General features: G+C 38.5%; 2 protein-coding genes across 5 annotated transcripts in view; one reads left to right on the forward strand and one right to left on the reverse strand.

The window, feature by feature from the left end:
- The window catches only part of PLGRKT (plasminogen receptor with a C-terminal lysine), a 258,459-nt gene that overhangs the window by 141,753 nt on the left and 96,423 nt on the right, over nucleotides 1-20,283 (reverse strand). The window contains exon 2 of the mRNA XM_012500745.1: nucleotides 2,946-3,041. The gene's annotated coding sequence lies outside the window, so the exon portion shown is untranslated. The remainder of the gene's footprint in view (nucleotides 1-2,945; nucleotides 3,042-20,283) is intronic.
- The window catches only part of PDCD1LG2 (programmed cell death 1 ligand 2), a 63,133-nt gene that overhangs the window by 11,033 nt on the left and 31,817 nt on the right, over nucleotides 1-20,283 (forward strand). For 3 of the 4 annotated variants that reach the window (XM_003273827.4, XM_012500743.2, XM_012500744.2), the window contains exons 2-3: nucleotides 945-1,013; nucleotides 14,394-14,699. In XM_003273827.4, the coding sequence (XP_003273875.1) occupies nucleotides 959-1,013; nucleotides 14,394-14,699 (361 nt within the window). In that variant the 5' untranslated portion in view covers nucleotides 945-958. Of the gene's footprint in view, nucleotides 1-944; nucleotides 1,014-14,393; nucleotides 14,700-20,283 lie in introns of those variants that run through there. The other variant, XM_030810081.1, reaches the window with a different exon arrangement.

A 20,283-nucleotide genomic window follows, 5' to 3' on the forward strand; every position in this document is an offset into this window, starting at 1 on the left:
AACCTCTCTCTCCCAGCAATAGTCTTTTGCCTACACCAAAGCTTAGTTGTCTTTTAATGATGTAAATGAGGTTCTATCATTCTCCTGACCCAAACCCTTCACTGCTTTTCATCACACTCAGAGCAGCTCTGCTGTTACCTGATTTAGATGTATGGCTCCAACAGATTTCCCTTGAAGAAATGATTCCATGGCTGATAAAAGTTGGAAAGCCTCCTCAGTTTCAAACCATTATCAGATTAGCTGTGTGCTCTGTCCCTTTCCTCAACCATAAGAAGTCCATGGATAAAGAAAACTCAGAGCAAAGGAGAAAGCATGGGAGGTAGAGCAGGACCAAGGTGGGGCATTCGCAGCCCCCACTCTCATCAGAGCCAGTTCCCTACTCTCCCTGTCTAAACCTCTTAGTAAGAGGTAGTTCAACTGAGGGGCAAACTCAATTCCAGCACTCAAAAGCACTTGACTACTTCGCTCAGTCAACTAGCAAGTATTTATTGAGAATGTAGCTCTGTTCTATGGAGCCTTATTTTCAAATGTCAGACTCCCAGACATCCAGTCCAGGTAAAGAAGATGGTGTCCATTATTCGTTTGACAAACAAAGTTGGGGTTCAAGGGCCAGCTATTGAAAAAAGCTATGGAAAGCTTCATGAGACGTGCAGGTAACTGCCAATATGTGTGGTTCACAAGGACTGGTTCATATTCAGAAATGACCATTAGAAAAGGAAGAAGAACGTCTCATTTGGATTTATAAAGAATGTCTTGTTTACTCTTAATTTATATCTTCTCTTCTCCAGGAAATCAACCTACAACTTCTCCTCCCAGCTCCACTCTACCACGGTCTGTCACCTTCCCCAAATGATTTGTTATTTCCCTGTTTTCAAAAGTGAACAAAGAACCAAAGACCCAGCAAAGTTTCATAAGGCCCTAAGACTTTCAATTGTCTATTTCAGATCAAATACAGAGCATGATCTTCCTCCTGCTAATGTTGAGCCTGGAATTGCAGCTTCACCAGATAGCAGGTAAGAAAGGACAAAGGGAGAGGCTTAAGAAAGAAGAGCAGGTGGTGGTTCCTAGCCAAAGCCAAAAATGACAATGTGGTCCTCAGGCTGAGGGCTGTCTTTGAGAGGACGTATGATTTCTGGGCTATTCCAAGCACCACAAAAAAAAAGAGTCCCCAAGGTGGCTTATACATGCCAATATCCCTATCTGACAGAAACGGGGACTGAGAATATTGCTCCATCTATCCCCACTATCCAGTGAGGGTAATGACAAGAAGACAGGATCACTCAGACCATGTAAATCTAAACTGATACAAGAGGGCAGGGGTTGAGTTCCCTTAAAGGTGAGATGCCAAGCAGCTGTCCCCTTCCTTTCTGGCAAGGAGAGTAAGGAGACAATGGCCAGGGAACACTGTTACTCTACAGATAATGTCTTAAAGACATTCTGCATATTATTAGTTGTTTCTGTGAGTTTCTCTTTTGAAAAGCAACAATAGCAGCTGTTGGTCATTCATACCTTCATGTGGTTTACTGAGTCTTCCTAAAACCCAAATGAACAATGAACCTTAAGGCTATCCCTTTGGACTTGAAGAAAGGACTTCTATTGGAGGATGAGGACGAGCAGAAAGAAAAGCAGTTTCACAGTTGGTTGTTCTCCTGGGGAAGGTACTTCAGACCATTCGAGGGTGTAGTTAGAACCATGAGTGCACTATTTTGGACGAACACCAGGAGGTAAGAGAGTAAGACAGAGGTGTGGACAGAGGATTAAGTCCTAAAGACAGTAGCCCCAGCCCCATGGGAAATCATCTTTCTGCTCATGATTGAGAAATAATGGCTCCCTTGGCACTTAATAACCTTTCGAAGAGCTTTCTCCTCCCTACTAGCTGGTTCCAGATCACTCTTTACCCACTCACATTCCTCTCACTGCCTTGAGCTGCCCAGCCTGGTCTGGCACTAGAGACATGCACTTGGGGCCCTCCTCGAAGGAAGACCCTGAGATATTCTGCTTACTTCTACTCTGCTCCTGCCTGCAGGGCCAGCTAAAGGAACTTTTCATGTTTTCTTTGCAAGGAACCCTGCCTGGCTGGAATTTTAGAGACAAGCAAAAGGGGCAAACACTTCTATGCTACAAAACAGCTTCAAGTTTCCATAGAGTGATAAGGGAAATGAGGGTCAAAAGACACTGCTCCCCATCCTGTGGCAGGACTGGGGGCTTCAGGAGAAAACTTGGGGAATGTGTAACCTCTGTGGGTTTGTAGCTTAAAAACACTGAGATCCTGGGTTTTCTGTCTTTTTTTTTTTTTTTGCCTTTTCTCTTAGGAAAGGAGTGAGTTAGGGTGACAAGGGGCAACATTTTTTATCCCTCATTGGGTCTTTCTACAGAGGAAGGATCTTCTAAGATCATCAGCACAAGACAATGAAGATAGGCACTAGCTCCCAGTTAGGTATACTAATGGCGCAAAAGGAAGAGCATTTACATTTATTGAGGATTCACTAAATGCCAGATACTGTGTTAGGCAATTTACATACGGTATAGTTCATTTAATCTTCACAAGGATCATTTTGCAGGTGAGGGAACTAGAACTCGGAAAAGATACTTAATTTCCCCAAGATTACATAGTTATTAGGTGACACAGGGAAGATTTCAACAAAGTTAATGTTCTTTCTACTTTACTGTGCTACTATGATGATGGTAATCAAAAATGGCAAGCAACCCATAAATCTTCCAACTTTGGAATAGGTTTTTGCACTGAAGTCTGAGTATGGATATATATTGAATGTTTATTCTGGATATTCACAGAATCAAAAAATATGTGTAATGAATTATGTTGCTGAATTAACTGAAAGGAAAGTAAAAATGTAGTGCTTTCTCACTTTCTTCACAAATTTGGAATTCTTTTCTGCTTTCCACTATGCAGATAACATCAGTTCAAACAAATATTAAATACCTACCTAAATTAGAATGCCTTCTCCTCATGGGATTTTTTAAAAAAATCTTGTCATTTCATGTCTCTTTAATTAAAGAGTTTTCATTTCAGAGTAGGGTACCTGAAAAAGAAAAGAACAAAAAAACTAAAGGATCTGAGAAATAATTAGAGTTTACTTCTGGGGAGGGGAGGAGGTCTGGGATGGGGGTAAAAAGGATAGTCTTATCTATTATGTATATTCAGGTGTTTTTTTTTTTTTACAAGAAGCATGTATTAGCTATTATTTGTATAATAAAATATAATTTTAAAAATACAAGAAATTTCTCATATACAAATATGAGAGTAATCAGACTGCAACACTCAGTGCCTGAGAGGGAGCTACAGCTATCAGGGTGGCCAGACAGACAGAAGATTACATTTTCTTCCTTGCTCCTTGTACAGCCCCAGACCTGCATGCTTCATTGAAAAAAAAAGAAGATACATGAATTGAATCAATGTGATGCTTAGTACCCTATCAGTGCACATTTCTTTTCTATTTTTAAATTTTAAAAATAACACTTGGCCAGGCACAGTGGCTTATGCCTATAATCCCAGCCCTTTGGGAGGCCGAGGTGGGTGGATCACCTCAGGTCAGGAGTTCGAGACCAGCCTGGCCAACATGGTGAAACCCCTCTCTACTAAAAATACAAAAAAATTAGCCGGGTATGGTGGCAGCCACCTATAATCCAAGCTATTCAGCTGAGGCAGAAAAATTGCTTGAAGCCGGGAGGCAGAGGTTGCAGTGAGCTAAGATCATGCCACTGTACTCCAGCCTGGGTGACAGAGTGAGATTCCATTTAAAAAGAAAAAAAGAAAAAAAAAAACACTTATGGTGGTATTCTCAGTCATTACAAATAAATAAAAACAATCCATATGAACTGGAGAATTTGATTCCCGGAGTAGGTCTAGAAGAACTTCAACTGGAGAATGGATAGAGAAATCATGGTATATTTGCAGAATATGTATTATATATATAATATATAGCATGTGAATAAATTAATTACAAAAACATATGACTACATCTATTATTATATAGAATGTAGATAAATTACAAAAACATGTGACTACATCTATGAATCTTAGAGCATAATGTTGAGTAAAAAATGAATAAATAAAAATTAAGCCCAGAAGATAACATATAGCACAATGTCCTTTTCATAAATAAATATATTGCTTAAGCATACCTTATATATAGAAGATAAAGCTTAAAAAGTAAAGAAGAGGCCGGGCGTGGTGGCTCACGCCTGTAATCCCAGCACTTTGGGAGGCCAAGGGGGGCAGATCATGAGGTCAGGAAACCGAGGCCATCCTGGACCGCATGGTGAAACCTCGTCTCTACAAAAAATACAAAAATTAGCTGGGTGTGGTGGCACATGCCTGTAATCCCAGCTACTCGGGAGGCTGAGGCAGGAGAATCACTTGAACCAGGGAGTCAGAGGTGGCGGTGAGCCAAGATCGTGCCACTGCCCTCCAGCCTGGGCGACAGAGTGAGACTTCATCTCAAAAAAAAAAAAAAAAAAAAGTAAAGAAGAGATTGATAAGCCCAATATTCAGGATGCCAATTACCTCTGGTGCAGGCAGATATACATCATTAGTAATGTGCTAGTTCTTAGGGTAGGTGGTAGGTTCACAGATGTTCATTTTACTTAATTAAATATATTTTGAAAATTTATTTAAAGCTTTCTGTTGTAAAATATATCCAGAGAAAACCACATGAAACAACTATAAAGCTTAACATTACTATAAGGTGATTACTTTTGTAACTACCACCCAGGTTAAGAAGGAGAACTTTGCCAGCTCCCCAGAAATGCTTCACCTACCCTAACCCAATTAAACCTCCTTTGCAAATACTCTTCATAGCGCTATCCGATATGCCCTTTATTTTTACCTTTTTTAAATTAAAACAAAACTTTTTAGAGACAGGGTCTTGCTCTGTCATCCATGCTGGAGTGCAGTGGCCCAACCACAGCTCACTGCAGCCTCCAACTCCCAGGCTCAAGTGATTCTCCTGCCTCAATCTCCTGAGTAGCTAGGACTACAGGCATGTACCACCCTGTGTGGCTAATTTTTAAAATATTTTTAGTGATGGGGTCTTGCTATGTTACACAGGCTGGCCTCAAACACCTCGTCTCAAGCAATCCTCCTGCCCCAGCCTCCCAAAGCACTGAGATCACAGGTGTGAGCTACCACTCTCAGCCTGCCCTTTATTTTTTCATGAAAGAAATTGCTGAAGAGGACTAAAAGAAGTTTTAGTAAGCATTCAATAAATGTATGTTCTTTATAGTTTCCAAATCAGCAAATATAGACATCCTGCATTTTTAAGGGGATTTATGTATTTTATTGGACATGCTAATTTATTTAACCAGTTCCCTATTGGTAGACATTACAATTATTTCCATTTTCTTCTGCTAGATTAATGCTTGAAAAAAATGTGTGCCTCCTAAAGACTGTGATGAAAGTTGCCTCTGAATAAAACTCAAACAAACCATTAATCATTAACTCTTTCCTTACTTGTATGCTCTTTGGATGCTTTACTGTATTATCTATAAAATAAAGTTTGAAGTGAAAAATTAGGGTAAAACATTTTATATCATTTTTAAAGGATGTATGTATGGATGTACTTACATACGCATGTTTAAATTTATCTACCATAACATTTATTCTTTTTTTAAAAAAGTCTTATGAATTTTAACAAATGCATAGTCCTATAACTACCACCACCACAGTGAACATCCAGGACAGTTCCATCCCTTGCCAAACAAACAAACAAAAAGCTTCACCCAAGTCTTAAGTCCAGGCACCTACTGATCGATTTTCTGTCCTTATAGTAATGACTTTTCCAGAATGTCATATAAATGGGATCATTCATTAGATATCCTTTTGTATCTGGCTTCTTTCACTTAACATGAAGCATTTGAAATTCATTCATATTGTTGTGTGAATCAATAATTTATATCTTTTCTGTTGAATATATTCTATTGTATGTATACTATATTTTGTTTATAAATTCCCCAGTTGGGGCACATTTGGATATATCCAATTTTGGGTGATTACAAATAAAGTTATTATAAATATTTGCATATAGTTTTTTTGTGTGAACCTAGGTTTTCATTTCACTTGGATAAATACCTAGAAGTGGGATTGCTAGGTCACATGGTTAAGTGTATGGTTTATTATAAGAAACTGCCAAACCTTTCCACAGTGGCTGTACCATTTTTTCATTCCCACCAGCAAGTGTACGAGAGTTCTAATTGTTCCTCATCCTTCCCAGCACTGGTGTTCTTTTCCATTTTTTCTTTTTTTTGAGACAGAGTTTCACTCTGTCACCCAGGCTAGAGTGCAATGCCGTGATCTTGGCTTACTGCAACCTCCGCCTCCCGGGTTCAGGCAATTCTCCTGCCTCAGCCTCCCAAGTAGCTGGGATTACAGGCACCAACCACCATGCCCTTCTATTTTTTTGTATTTTTAACAGAAACGGGGTTTCACCATATTGACGAGGCTGGTCTTTAACTCCTGACCTCAGGTGATCCACCACCTTCGCCTCCCAAAGTGCTGGGATTACAGGCATGAGCCACCATGCCCTGCTCTTTTCTTAAGTCATTCTAATGGGTGTGTAGAAGTGGTTCTGATGTGCATTTTCCTAATGACTAATGATATTAAGTATACATATATTTATATATTATTTTATATATAATCTTATATATAATATACATATTTTATATATTATATATACATATGTTATATTATATATATACACATATATATTTTTTTCTTTTTTTGAGACAGGGTATCACTCTGTTGCCCAGATTGGAATACAGTGGTACAATCATAGCTCACTGCAGCCTCGACCTCTCAGGCTCAAGCGATTCTCCCACCTCAGACTCTGTAGTAACTGGGACTACAGGCTACGCCACCATGCCTGGCTAATTTTTTTTTTTTAATTTTGTAGAGATGGGGTCTCCTTGTATTTCCCAAGCCAGTCTCCAACTCCTGGACTCAAGCCATCCTCTTGCCTCAGCCTCCCAAAGTGCTGGGATTACAGGCATAAGCCACTGCATCTGGCCTTAGTTTTTATGTACTTATTGTATATCTTCATTGGTGACATTCAAATCATTTCATCCTTTGAAAACTGTATACTAAGGAATTAAACAATTGTTTAATTATTGTTTATTTCCTTATTGTAAGGTTTCAAAAATTCTCTATTTTTTTGAGACGCAGTCTCACTCAGTCTCCCAGGCTGGAGTTCAGTGTCCTGGCTCACTACAGCCTCTGCCTCCCAAGTTTAAGCGATTCTCCAGCCTCAGCCTCTTGAGTGGCTGGAATTACAGGCGTGTACCGCCATGCTTGGCTTATGTTTGTATTTTCAGTAGAGTCGGGGTTTCACCATGTTGGCCAGGTTGTCTCGAACTCCTGACCTCAAGTGGCCCACCCACCTTGGCCTCCCAAAGTACTGGGATTACAGGTGTGAGCCACTACCCTGACCTTAAGAGTTCTTTATTCCAGATACAAGTTCTTTATCAGATACTGATTTTAAAATATTCTTTTGAAGTCTGTAGCTTGTCTTTTCATTTTCTTAACTGTGTCTTTTGCAGAACAAAGATTTTAATTTTGATGAAGTTTGATTTATCAATGTTTTCTTGTATGGATCATGCTTTTGGTATTATATCCAAAAACTCTTTACATAACCCAAGATGTAAAAGATTGTCTTCTGTATTTTCTTCTACACATTTTGTAGTTGTATATTCTATATGTAAGGTTTATAATCCATTTTAATTTTTATATAAGGTGTGATGTATAGGTTAAGCTCATTTTAGTTTTACATGTAGATGTTCAGTTGTTCCAGCCCCATTTGTTAAAAAAACCCATCCTTTCCCCATTCAATAGCCTTTGAATCTTCATCAAAATCAATTAGTCATATTTACGTGGGTCTATTTCTGGACTTTCTGTTCCATTAACCTATGTGTTTATCCTTTTGCAAATATCACACTTATATTTGTTTTTTTTTCTTACATATTTATTTCTAAATCTAAGGACATCTTATAACCCAGAAATATATATTTTTTTTATTATACTTTAGGTTTTAGGGTACATGTGCACAATGTGCAGGTTTGTTACATATGTATCCATGTGCCATGTTGATTTCCTGCACCCATTAACTCGTCATTTAGCATTAGGTATATCTCCTAATGCTGTCCCTCCCCCCTCCCCCCAACCCACAACAGTCCCCGGAGTGTGATGTTCCCCTTCCTGTGTCCATGAGTTCTCATTGTTCAATTCCCACCTATGAGTGAGAACATGCAGTGTTTGGTTTTTTGTCCTTGTGATAGTTTACTGAGAATGATGTTTTCCAGTTTCATCCATGTCCCTACAAAGGACACGAACTCATCATTTTTTATGGCTGCATAGTATTCCATGGTGTATATGTGCCACATTTTCTTAATCCAGTCTATTGTTGTTGGACATTTGGGTTGGTTCCAACTCTTTGCTATTGTGAATAGTGCTGCAATAAACATACGTGTGCATGTGTCTTTATAGCAGCATGATTTATAGTCCTTTGGGTATATACCCAGTAATGGGATGGCTGGGTCAAATGGTATTTCTAGTTCTAGATCCCTGAGGAATCGCCACACTGACTTCCACAATGGTTGAACTAGTTTACAGTCCCACCAACAGTGTAAAAGTGTTCCTATTTCTCCACATCCTCTCCAGCACCTGTTGTTTCCTGATTTTTTAATGATGGCCATTCTAACTGGTGTGAGATGGTATCTCACTGTGGTTTTGATTTGCATTTCTCTGATGGCCAGTGATGATGAGCATTTCTTCATGTGTTTTTTGGCTGCATAAATGTCTTCTTTTGAGAAGTGTCTGTTCATGTCCTTTGCCCACTTTTTGATGGGCTTGTTTGTTTTTTTCTTGTAAATGTGTTTGAGTTCATTGTAGGAAAACTGGCTAGCCATATGTAGAAAGCTGAAACTGGATCCCTTCCTTACACCTTATACAAAAATTAATTCAAGATGGATTAAAGACTTAAATGTTAGACCTAAAACCATTAAAATCCTACAAGAAAACCTAGGCAATACCATTCAGGACATAGGCGTGGGCAAGGACTTCATGTCTAAAACACCAAAAGCAATGGCAACAAAAGCCAAAATTGACAAATGGGATCTAATTAAACTAAAGAGCTTCTGCACAGCAAAAGAAACTACCATCAGAGTGAACAGGCAACCTACAGAATGGGAGAAAATTTTTGCAACCTACTCATCTGACAAAGGGCTAATATCCAGAAATATTTTTTATACCTTGTCATGTCTTAGAGGAAAGAGCCACCCTGGTCTTTCTTTTTTCATTGATGTTTTTCTTCTCTCTTCGTACTCCAGAGGTAGATGAAAACCAGAGGGCCACAATGACCATGGTGATGCCTGAGGTGATTCTGGGGCACAGACCTCAGCCTAGGTTACTCCACTTGGCCTATCTTTAGATCCCAAACTACCCTGCTGACTGCTGAGATAAACAAAGGAGAATAATCAGGTTGGGGAAAGAATTTCTATGTGAAGACATGTCTCCATGCAGCCCTCCTACACTGAGCAGATCATGAGTCAGGTGCTTAGAGCAGGATTTTGTCCTAAACTAGGAACTTCAGAGTTTTCTGAAGAATGTGGCTATGTAAAGCATCCTCCACCCCACCCTTACTTCTCAAGTACATTATGTGGCAAGTCTGAAAAAACTTACACTTCTGTTGTTAAATGTGGGGGATAAAATATAAACTTAGCTTAAAGAGGAAGCTATCTTGGGAGGTAATGCAAATAATTTGTTGTGTGTTTCCTGAAGATGTGACAGGTGCTGACTACCATTGATGCCTCATTGCAATAAAATGCAAAGTTCCCCCAAGAATTTTTGAAATGCATCAAGCTAGGTGTTCTAATCTAGCAAAAGGACCTGCATGTATGAATTTTTCATGCTTTTGCCAAGTCTTTTGCCCTTTAGTTTAGTTAAGGGCCCCAAATGGATGGAAAGCCTGTGTTGTCAGCTTAATTTTGTAGTTGTGGAAACCTTCCAGTTTTCTCCTTTGTCTGATACCTTCAGGAGTTCAATGCTAGGTTTAAGCTTAATTTAATAACCATGTGGCATGTAAAGTAGAAAACAAAACACCTTTTTCTTAGCATACAGCAAAAAAAAAAAAAAAAAAACCTCACTCATGGATGTAGTGTACACATGCCAGTGGATATATAGTCATAACTGCAGTCATTGGTAGCACAGAAATAAATGTGCATTGAAGACACAGAGATGAATTTGAATTCCGGTTCCATGAGCTACCATTCTTTGACCTTGGGCAAGTTGCGTCACTTCTTTGAGCCTCAGTTTCCCCATCTGTAAAATGTGGATGGCAACATCTACCTCGCAGAGTTGCTGGGAGCATCAGATGAAATGATGGGCTAGCCCAGTGTCTGACTTATTGTGTTTAAGAAATATCAACTATTACTCTACTTCCCAGTGACAGTCCAAATGCAGACCAGTGTTATAACTCTACTTTTCAAACATTAATGTGCATGCAAATCACCGTAACCTTATTAAAATGCAGATCCTGATTCCCTAGGTCTGGGGCAGGCTTGAAATTCTACACTTGTACCTAGCTTCCAGGTGAAGCTGAGGACAACACTTTGAATGGCAAGGTGGTAAAAGATGTTTGCAAGTGCAAATGTTAATTTGTGTAACTAATGGTTCGCAATACTGTCTGCACATTAGAAGCTCCCAGGAAAATAAAATCTTTAATGATGCTGACCTCATCTCCAAAATTGTTTAATTTTAACAGATCCAAAGTAGTGCCTGGGCATTAGTGTGTTTTAAAAGCCTCCCAGGTGATTCCAATGTTAGCCAAGATTGAGGCCCTCTCCTTAGTGAATCTAATTTGCAGCTGGGCTTGAGAAAAAACCTCGTCACAGAATTGTTTGCATCAGTGTCTTGATTGCCTCTGTAACTTAAAATAAGCAAGAATGTTTCAGGATTTCAAAAATCTATTGCATTGCCTAAACCCCCTATTTTGTATAGAGTAATCAAGCTCAAAGTTTGCATGTCTTAGAAACTTTACTTGGGGCAAAATTAGACCAAATAACAATCAATCTTCTAGGTATTCTGAGCTATTCAGACACGATTCATGTTTGCTAATTGCTCTTTTCTCTTGTAAATATTAGCTGAAAAATGTCACCGGTCTGACGAGTAGCATATTTTATGCCTATCACTCCTGGCACATATTCTTACAAGGCAGACAGGAAAAACAGGAAGAAAATGGACTTTTATCAAAGGCCCAGACAGTAAAGAGTGGAGTTGTGCTGTAAGCTAAGGGGAGTTCCAGAGGAAGTTACAGGCGTTCCCTTTCTCATGACAAGAAAGCATAGTGCAGTAAATAAATTTGCTAAATAGATTCAATAGAGTCTCTACCCAAAGTCATCTAATTCTTGTTGTTACACAGACTCAGCAACTAACCTTCCTTGTAAGCCCCATTTTCTTCCCTGTTTCCTGTTTATCATATGTAATTAAACAAGAGATTATAGAAGAGTAAAAGTAGTAGGTAATTCCTGAACTTGGCATATGATTACTACATATTTGATGAATAGTTGAATATTATTCTTCAAGGACAGATTGGATTTGGTATCAGGTGGCTCTGCATTAAGTTATAAGGGACTTAATAACTCAAGTATTTAAGGATGGCTTCCATCATAAAGGGATCTGCCCTTAAGAGGGTCCCATTATGGAGATTCTGAGGTGAGAGCTATTCCAAGTGTGCAGTGGATTAAAATAAAAGAATCATACAGGAAATCTCTTTTTACATGCATTATTCCAGGGTCTTTGCAACCTGGCACAGCAAGTGCAGATATGATTAGCATTGTTTTACACACATACACTCACCTTATAGCCCTGCCCCTGTGCCCCTCCTGCACAAAAGAATGCTGGGCACATGTGAACTCCTCTCTGTAGAAAGGCACATTAATGTTCTAGCCATGGTTAAAACAGGAATAGAGGCAAGCCAAAAATGTCAGTCATTTGAAATAAATTTCAAGTTTGTGCATATCACTATCAAGTGTGCTGTGTGGCAATTAAGAATGCCAATTTGTGTGATCACAGGCAAATTGCAGTTTGATGACAGGAAAGCAGAGGTGAATATATAACCAGGGTCATCCTTTCTTTCTCCCTCTCTCTCTTTCTGTCATTTATTTGCCAAGCTCTTAACTAGAACTTGGTATTTGCTAGGTACTGGATATATCAAAGCAAACTCAGCCTGGTCTTTGCCTTCAAAGATTTGCAGGACAGTGGGAAGAAAAACTTGAATCAGAGGACAACTGCAGTGGGAATCATTCAAGCAGCAGAAAACCCAAAAGTTACTTATATTGTGAAATCTGATCAGAGAATGGACTGTCCTGGTTAGTAAAATATCCTGGAGGATAAAGATTGGCCATGCATTCCACATATGAATTACCACTTTCCCAAGAATTAAAACATGGTACAAAAGAAAGGAACGAACATTTGCTGAGTGCCTACTGCCTGCCAGATCTAGGCACTTCACATGTAACATCTCCTCCAGCCTCCACCACAAATCTGAGAGGTAGAGTTCAACCTCATTTTATAGATAAAGAGGCTGAAGCTCATAGAGATTAAAGGACAGACTCACAGTCAAAGGACTCCTAATCCTGATAGTCAGCATTTGAACCCAGGCTCACCTGTCACTATATCCTATGCTCTTCCATGTCACATTTTATACTGAAACAACTTCTTGAATAGCTAATGCTTAGAAGAAGCCCCCAAATATTTGTTGAATGAATGATTTGATTGAATGAATGAATAAATGAATGAAGCAAGCTCTACTGGACATAATTTGATCTAATCTTCTGTGATTATTCAGAAATTACTTCAAGATTTTCCTATACCTCCATCATAATGAATACCCATTCATTAATGATGGAAGCAGCCTAATTTTGTTGTTTTTCACACTGTATTGATGTAAACACTACCTTTACTAGTTTGGCCACTCCTTATGCTTTTTTTATAGAACTATTTAGATCAATTCAACTTTTAAAAAATAAAACCATATACCCCTGTGGTAGATGAAAAACAAGTATCATTTTCACTGGTAAATAGAGAATAGGAAGAAAAATATATGCAGTGAAAATAAAGCAGTATTATCAAATCCTACCCAGATACTGTTATCTACCTGGAAGCTTCCTGTTTGATTAAAAGGAAAAATAGCCAGTGTTAGAGGTGTAGAAGTCTAGCTGCAAATTATATACAATCGAAGGATTAAAATAGAATTGAAAAGGGAATAAATTCCTCTCTAATTTAACTCCCTTTAGGCTTTGATTCTGCCTCATCTAAAATCATCTTACATACTTCTAGTGGTGTGTCCCTCACATTTTGGTAAACGCTGAGTGGAAACTATGGATTTTGTAGTCAAACATCTGACTGCCTCTGGATTTTAACTTTACTAACATATGTCCTGAAGTGAACTGCTTGGAGCCAGTTTCCTCAACTATATAACCATAATGACAAAACAGGTTTCACGGTCATGTTTTCAGAATTAAACAATATAGTTAAAAGTATCTAGCACAGTGCCTGGCATGGAACATACTAGATATACATTAAGTATCAGTTCCATTTTTCCTTTCCCTTTATTGTTAGAAAATAGAAAGCATCTACAGTGAGCTTGTATGATGTGGTGGTTAGAAATACCTGATCTGATTCTGGCTGTGCAATCTTGGGCAAGTTACTTAACCTTTTTGTGCCTCATTTTTGTTTTCTGAAAAAAAGGATAGAATATTATTACCTACCTTGCTGGCTTCTGGGAAGACTCAGCAAGACAATGTGTTAGCAGAGTGTCTGACAATTGTAAGAATTCAACAAGTAATAGTTATTATTACCATCACTGGTGAGATGAAGTGATATTTGGCACGAAAATATATAAATTAATCAATATGGATTGAGGGAAATGAACCTGGAGAATAGGATGTGAAGGTATTTAAGTAACATGAGCTCAGACCTTGATGGTAGGGAAGTCGAAAGGAAGCATTTTGTTCTTATATGACAGATGACCTGGAATGACTGCAGGGCTTGGGGGGTCAGGGACCGGAGGTGGGAGAGGCCTCTGAGAGCAAGCAGTGCTGTCCACCAGAAGCTCTTGCTGGGGTGCCCAGAGAGGAGCAAAGGGCAGTCAGCTGCATAGGAGGGAATGTTTGGAGGAGAAAGCCACCTCAGATCAGCGGGTCAAGAATCCCACTCTTGACCAGATGGATGGGGCAAAGGAGAAAAAGGATTCGCCAAGGGAATGTCCAGATAAGACAGGTGCCTTTTGGAAAATGGGGGTGAGATGGGTCTCAGTTTACACTTTGTAAGAACTGGAATATAAAGTAAAGGCAGACAATGGTAAAATATCTTGTTTTCTTTTCAGCTCTATTCACAGTGACAGTCCCTAAGGAACTGTACATAATAGAGCATGGCAGCAATGTGACCCTGGAATGCAACTTTGACACTGGAAGTCATGTGAACCTTGGAGCAATAACAGCCAGTTTGCAAAAGGTGGAAAATGATACATCTCCACACCGTGAAAGGGCCACTTTGCTGGAGGAGCAGCTGCCCCTAGGGAAGGCCTTGTTCCACATACCTCAAGTCCAAGTGAGGGATGAAGGACAGTACCAATGCATAATCATCTATGGGGTTGCCTGGGACTACAAGTACCTGACTCTGAAAGTCAAAGGTGAGTGGTGTCAAGGACTAGAATCCATGGAAGTATCTCTCTAACAGAGGATCTGCAAGTCACAGAAACCCATTAAAGGTAGCTCAAGCGAAAACAAGCAGGCTGCTTTTAAGGAGACAGCTATTTCAGAGAAAACGAAAGCATCTGCTTGGAAATAATTTTTGACATCTGAGTACCAAGCAGCTGAAGTACAAGTGAAAGGACCTACAGGAATAAAATGGGACTGGAGGAGGCCAGGAAAATTAGTCCTTGAAATGTGGGAGGGTATGAAAAATAAGCTTTGCCTAATTCACAATTCTCCCATGGAACATTCCTGACTTGATTATTAAGATACTCTTTTTCAATAGTTTATACCCTGAATCCAGAGTTTTTAAAACCGTGGTTGGCCACCCATTCGTGGATTAAAATATCAATTTAGTGAGTAGCAACCAGATGCATGTTTCCCACCCTTTAAAAAATAATGAATAGAAGAGAATAGACAGAGTAGATCAGGAGACATCACAGAGTAGGACTGAGTACTGTAAAACTAATTTCTGAGGGGTGTGTGTGTGTGTGTGTGTTGGGTCATGGTATAAATTTTTTTTCTTACTTTGGATCATAAAAAGTTACAAGTTTGGAAAACACTGCTCAAATGCAAGCCCTATTTATTGCAGATGAAGTAGCTGAGATCCAGAGAAGGGAAGTGGGTAGCCCAAGAGAGTCCCATGAAGTCTATAGCTGTCCCTATTCCTCTGGATTCAGGGATCTCTCCACTCCAGCACAATTGAAAATCTAAATATAAAGAGAATCTTCACACTCTTGTTTGTTCTAGAAAAGGTGATTTGAGGAAAGACATATAACAACTATAAAAAATAGATTTTGCTTGTTCATTGGCTTATGGTCTCCAGGCTTGAGTGCTCTGAGATAAACGATGCCAATGTTTCTCTGGCCTCTCCCCTCCCACGCATTGGACCTCAGATGGTCTGTACTGTCTTCTAGAGGGTCTGTGGGTTTTGGTCCCAAAAAACCATTAACCTTGGCAGAAAGTGTGTGACTTTATGATCTGGTACAAAGAAGGACAAAGTAGAGGGACTGGACATGAGGATGAATATTGTGTTCACCCTTGTCCTTGGGCAGGTTATTTTGCCTTTCACAACCTCACATTTTGCTTATTTGTAGAAGACGAACAATAGTAGTACCAACCACACAGGATTGTTGTCAACATTGAGAGAGATAATGAACATAAAGAACTGAGCATGGTACCCGGCATATAGTAAGTGTCCAGAGACTTGGTTAAAAGACTCTCAGTTGTTACAGAGACAGTGACCTCCTCACACCTCAACCATCAATGAGTCACCAGGAAAGCCAATAGCCTAGATGTAACTGTTTTCTATCTTTAGTGCATTTCCTACATCCAGGCAGCAGCTGGGAGGAACTCTAGAACACTGAAGTTAGTCTGAGTTCCCTTAATGCAAGGCTGTACATTCTCAGGATGCCTTGATGTACTCGAATATCTGCAAGCCTAAATCACCACCTCTGTTTTTATTGATCTCTATCTGAATGCTGTATTAATGGGCCAGGCCTTCCGCGCATTCTCTCAAGCTGAGAACTGTCCCTCATTCCTGGGGAGGCACCCTGCCTACTCCTTACCCAGAACAGGGATTTCTCAGTTGTGGAGAGATTTGTTCCTTATAGTGTTGGTCATCAAACTGGGATATTTGGGGTTTACAAAGACTTTTCAAGGGATGTATGGGCACAGGCAGTTTTAGGAAGTGAGTTTCTAGATCCTCATCTTCCCCAAATACTCGTTCCCAAAATTGATGAGCCTGAGAATGTGCATGCCAGGCAAGGCTCTTGGGGTTCCCCTAAAACACTTCCTCTTTTAAGCCTGCCACTCACTCATCATGAATAGAGTTCATTGTCCCAGGGTGTAAAACCCTCTATAGTGTTAAATAAAAGAATGATTGGGAACACTGACACCTGATGGAACTGTTATGACTGAAAACCCTTTTGCAAATACTGTGGTATCAAATTTTCTGCTTTCAACAAAATTGAAGGATGCCCTTATAAAGTTAACAGCTGATAATCAAAAATTAGTAATTTTTGCCATGTAAATCAGGTCAAAGAATGAAATGAGATTGCTGTAACGAAACTGCTTCCATTCCCATTGATTTACTCATAAGAACAAGATTCCTTAGCCTTTATAAGCTACAAAAAAATGAAAAATAGAAATAGAATTGAGGCTGAATTCTATCATATAGAATCATTCCAACCATGTCATATGCTTCTTCAGATTCATGAATAATTTGGAAAAGAGAGCCATATCCATCTTATTAAGAGACACATTTCCAATAAGTTTTCATCTTTCATATTTAATAATTATCAATATTCATAACATTTTACATTGTGATCAAATATGTGTTAATAATAATAGAAATAAATGTCCAACAATGACAGACTGGATTAAGAAAATGTGGCACATATACACCATAGAATACTATGCAGCCATAAAAAATGATGAGTTCATGTCCTTTGTAGGGACACGGATGAAGCTGGAAACCATCATTCTCAGCAAACTATCGCAAGGACAAAAAACCAAACACCGCATGTTCTCACTCATAGGTGGGAATTGAACAATGAGAACACATGGACACAGGGAGGGGAACATCACACACCAGGGCCTGTTGTGGGGTGTGGGGAGTGGGGAGGGATAGCATTAGGAGATAAACCTAATGTTTAATGACGAGTTAATGGGTGCAGCACACCAACATGGCACATGTATACATATGTAACAAACCTGCACGTTGTGCACATGTACCCTAAAACTTACAGTATAATAAAAAAAAGGAAATTAGATCTCAGTGCAGAAAACCTTGAACACTTAAAGCTTCATAGTCACAACAGAAAAGTTTTAATTTCAATAGCTATAAATATTTTGTTGTTGTAAAGACATATAACGATAATCAATACAAAATCTGTCAAAACAAAAATATGTTACATTAAGATAGAATTCTGTAGGGAAGGTGAAATTGGAAGTGAGTTTCAGTGAATGAAAAGAAACAATTTAGAGAGAGAAGAATTTTTTCATTTAATAATTTATTTATTTTTACTTAGAGGGAATTGAATAGATTAGGTTCCTTACCCAAAAAGCCTCTGTTATTTATATTTTATATTTTTATAAATATTTATATTATTTATTATTATAAATAAAATATTATTTATTATATATAAATATAAATATTTATATTTTATATTTTATATAAAATACATTTATATTTTATATTTTATATAAAATACATTTATATTTTATATTTTATATAAAATACATTTATATTTTATATGAGATAAGGAGATATTTATAAATATCTCCTTATTTATTTATTCTCTTTTTTCTACATTCTCCAGTCTCATTCCCCTTTTTTAACACAGGAAATTATTCCAGCATGTTTCATACATATTCTTTTGTTTGTAAGAGCTTATTTAAAATATGTAATATTGTTTTAGATGCATATATTTTTTTCTTGTGGAAACTATATTGTACTATGTATACATATTTTAGAAATTGACACATTAGGCTAGGCGTGGTGGCTCACGCCTGTAATCCCAGCACTTTGGGAAGCCGAGGTGGGTGGATCATGAGGTCAGGAGATCAAGACCACCCTGGCTAACATGGTGAAACCCTGTCTCTACTAAAAAATACAACAAAAATTAGCCAGGTGTGGTGGTGTGCACCTGTAGTCCCAGCTACTGGGGAAGCTGAGGCAGGAGAATGGCGTGAACCCGGGAGGCAGAGCTTGTAGTGAGACGAGATCGCGCCACTGCACTCCAGCCTGGGCGACAGAGTGAGACTCAAAAAAAGAAATTGACACATTAACTAAGTTTATTGTGAAAACATGATTGCAAGCAATAACAGACATACAGCAGAAAAAATTCTGAAGTTATGTGCACCTTCTTTTGAGACCATTTTTTTGGGTATATGTGAAATGTATTTTATCTTTTTTTAATTGACAATAATTGTACCTATTTATGGGGTACACAGTGATGTTTCAATACATACAATGTGCAGTGATCAGATCGGCGTAATTAGCATATTCATCATCTCAAACATTTATTATTTCTTTGTGTTGAGAACATTCAGTGTACTCCTTCTAGCTATCTGAAGCTATATACTGTTGTTAAATATTTATATGTATTTTTCAAGGATGATGTTGTATATAAAAGATAACTTCTTTTATATTTAGACACCTTTGGATACGTATGTAAAAGTAAAATAATTGTTTTACTAAAAAAACATAAGATGCTGAACATTATATGTTTTTCCAGTATAGCAACTTATGAAAAATTCTAAGAATCAACTTAATAGATGAGAAGAGCATACTGCATCATACTTATTTTAGGAGGAATACAAGCAAAAAAAAAGTTGAAGACCATCACCTAAGAGTAGGCTACCCTGATCCAGGGTCTCTAAAAGAAGCAAGATAGATCTGAGGCCCCAATGAGGGTTCCCAGGAATGAAGTAGGACTGGAAGAAGGACATGTTTTTATCTTAAAATGCCTGATCCATGGCATAAAGCTTGAAGATGGGTTTGTTTATGGCACCTTCGTTGATGTCTGGGCAGAAATTCTTATCAAATATAGTGAAAAGAGTTAATTTCAAAAGGACAGAACAAATTACGAGGTGGAATAACTGGAGATTCTGGAAGAGACAGTGATAAAGGACTGTGGTTGCTGAAAAGCCAGGTGGCACCTACATTACTGGGGGCAATCCATCTGAGGAAGGGGCAGGAGCATGGCCAAAGAACAGAGAGGCCCCAGGAGCCCAGCGGTCTCTCAGAGGAGCTGGGGTTGAGAACTGGTCTGTGCAAAGGTTTCCAGACAGGGTTGTGGAGGAGGCACTAAAAACAAGAACACCAAGGGCCAAACCATCCTGAAGGCCTGGGCAGGGCAGGGGGATGGGAAGAGCCAACACCAGGAATGGGCTGAAGCTGACAGAAGTACTTCAAACCAGAAACAATGAATTTAAACTATGCCCTACCACAAATAGACTTAACAGATATTTACAGAACATTCTACCCAACAATTGCAGAATATACATTCTATTCATCAGCACATGGAACATTCTCCAAGATAGACTATATAGTAGGCCACAAAAAAAGTCTCAGTAAATTTAAGAAAATCAAAATTTATCAAGTACTCTCTTAGATCACAGTAGAGTAAAACTGGATATCAACTCCAAAAGGAACCTTCAATATCATGCAATTACACGGAAGTTAAATAATGAATGATCATTGGGTGAACAATGAAATCAAGATAGAAATTTAAAAACTCTTTGAACTGAACAATAATAGTGACACAACCTATCAAAACTCTGGGATACAGCAAAAGCAGTGCTAAGAGAAACATTCATAGCATTAAATACCTACATCAAAAAGTCTGAAAGAGCACAAATAGGCAATCTAAGGTCACATCTCCTGGAGCTGGAGAAACAAGAACAATCCAAACCCAAACCCAGCAGAAGAAAAGAAATTACAAAGATCAGGGCAGAACTAAATGAAATTGAAACAAAAAAATACAAAAGAGAAATGAAACAAAAATCTGGTTATTT

Source organism: Nomascus leucogenys, chromosome 1a (assembly GCF_006542625.1).
Source record: "Nomascus leucogenys isolate Asia chromosome 1a, Asia_NLE_v1, whole genome shotgun sequence".
NCBI lineage: Eukaryota > Metazoa > Chordata > Mammalia > Primates > Hylobatidae > Nomascus > Nomascus leucogenys.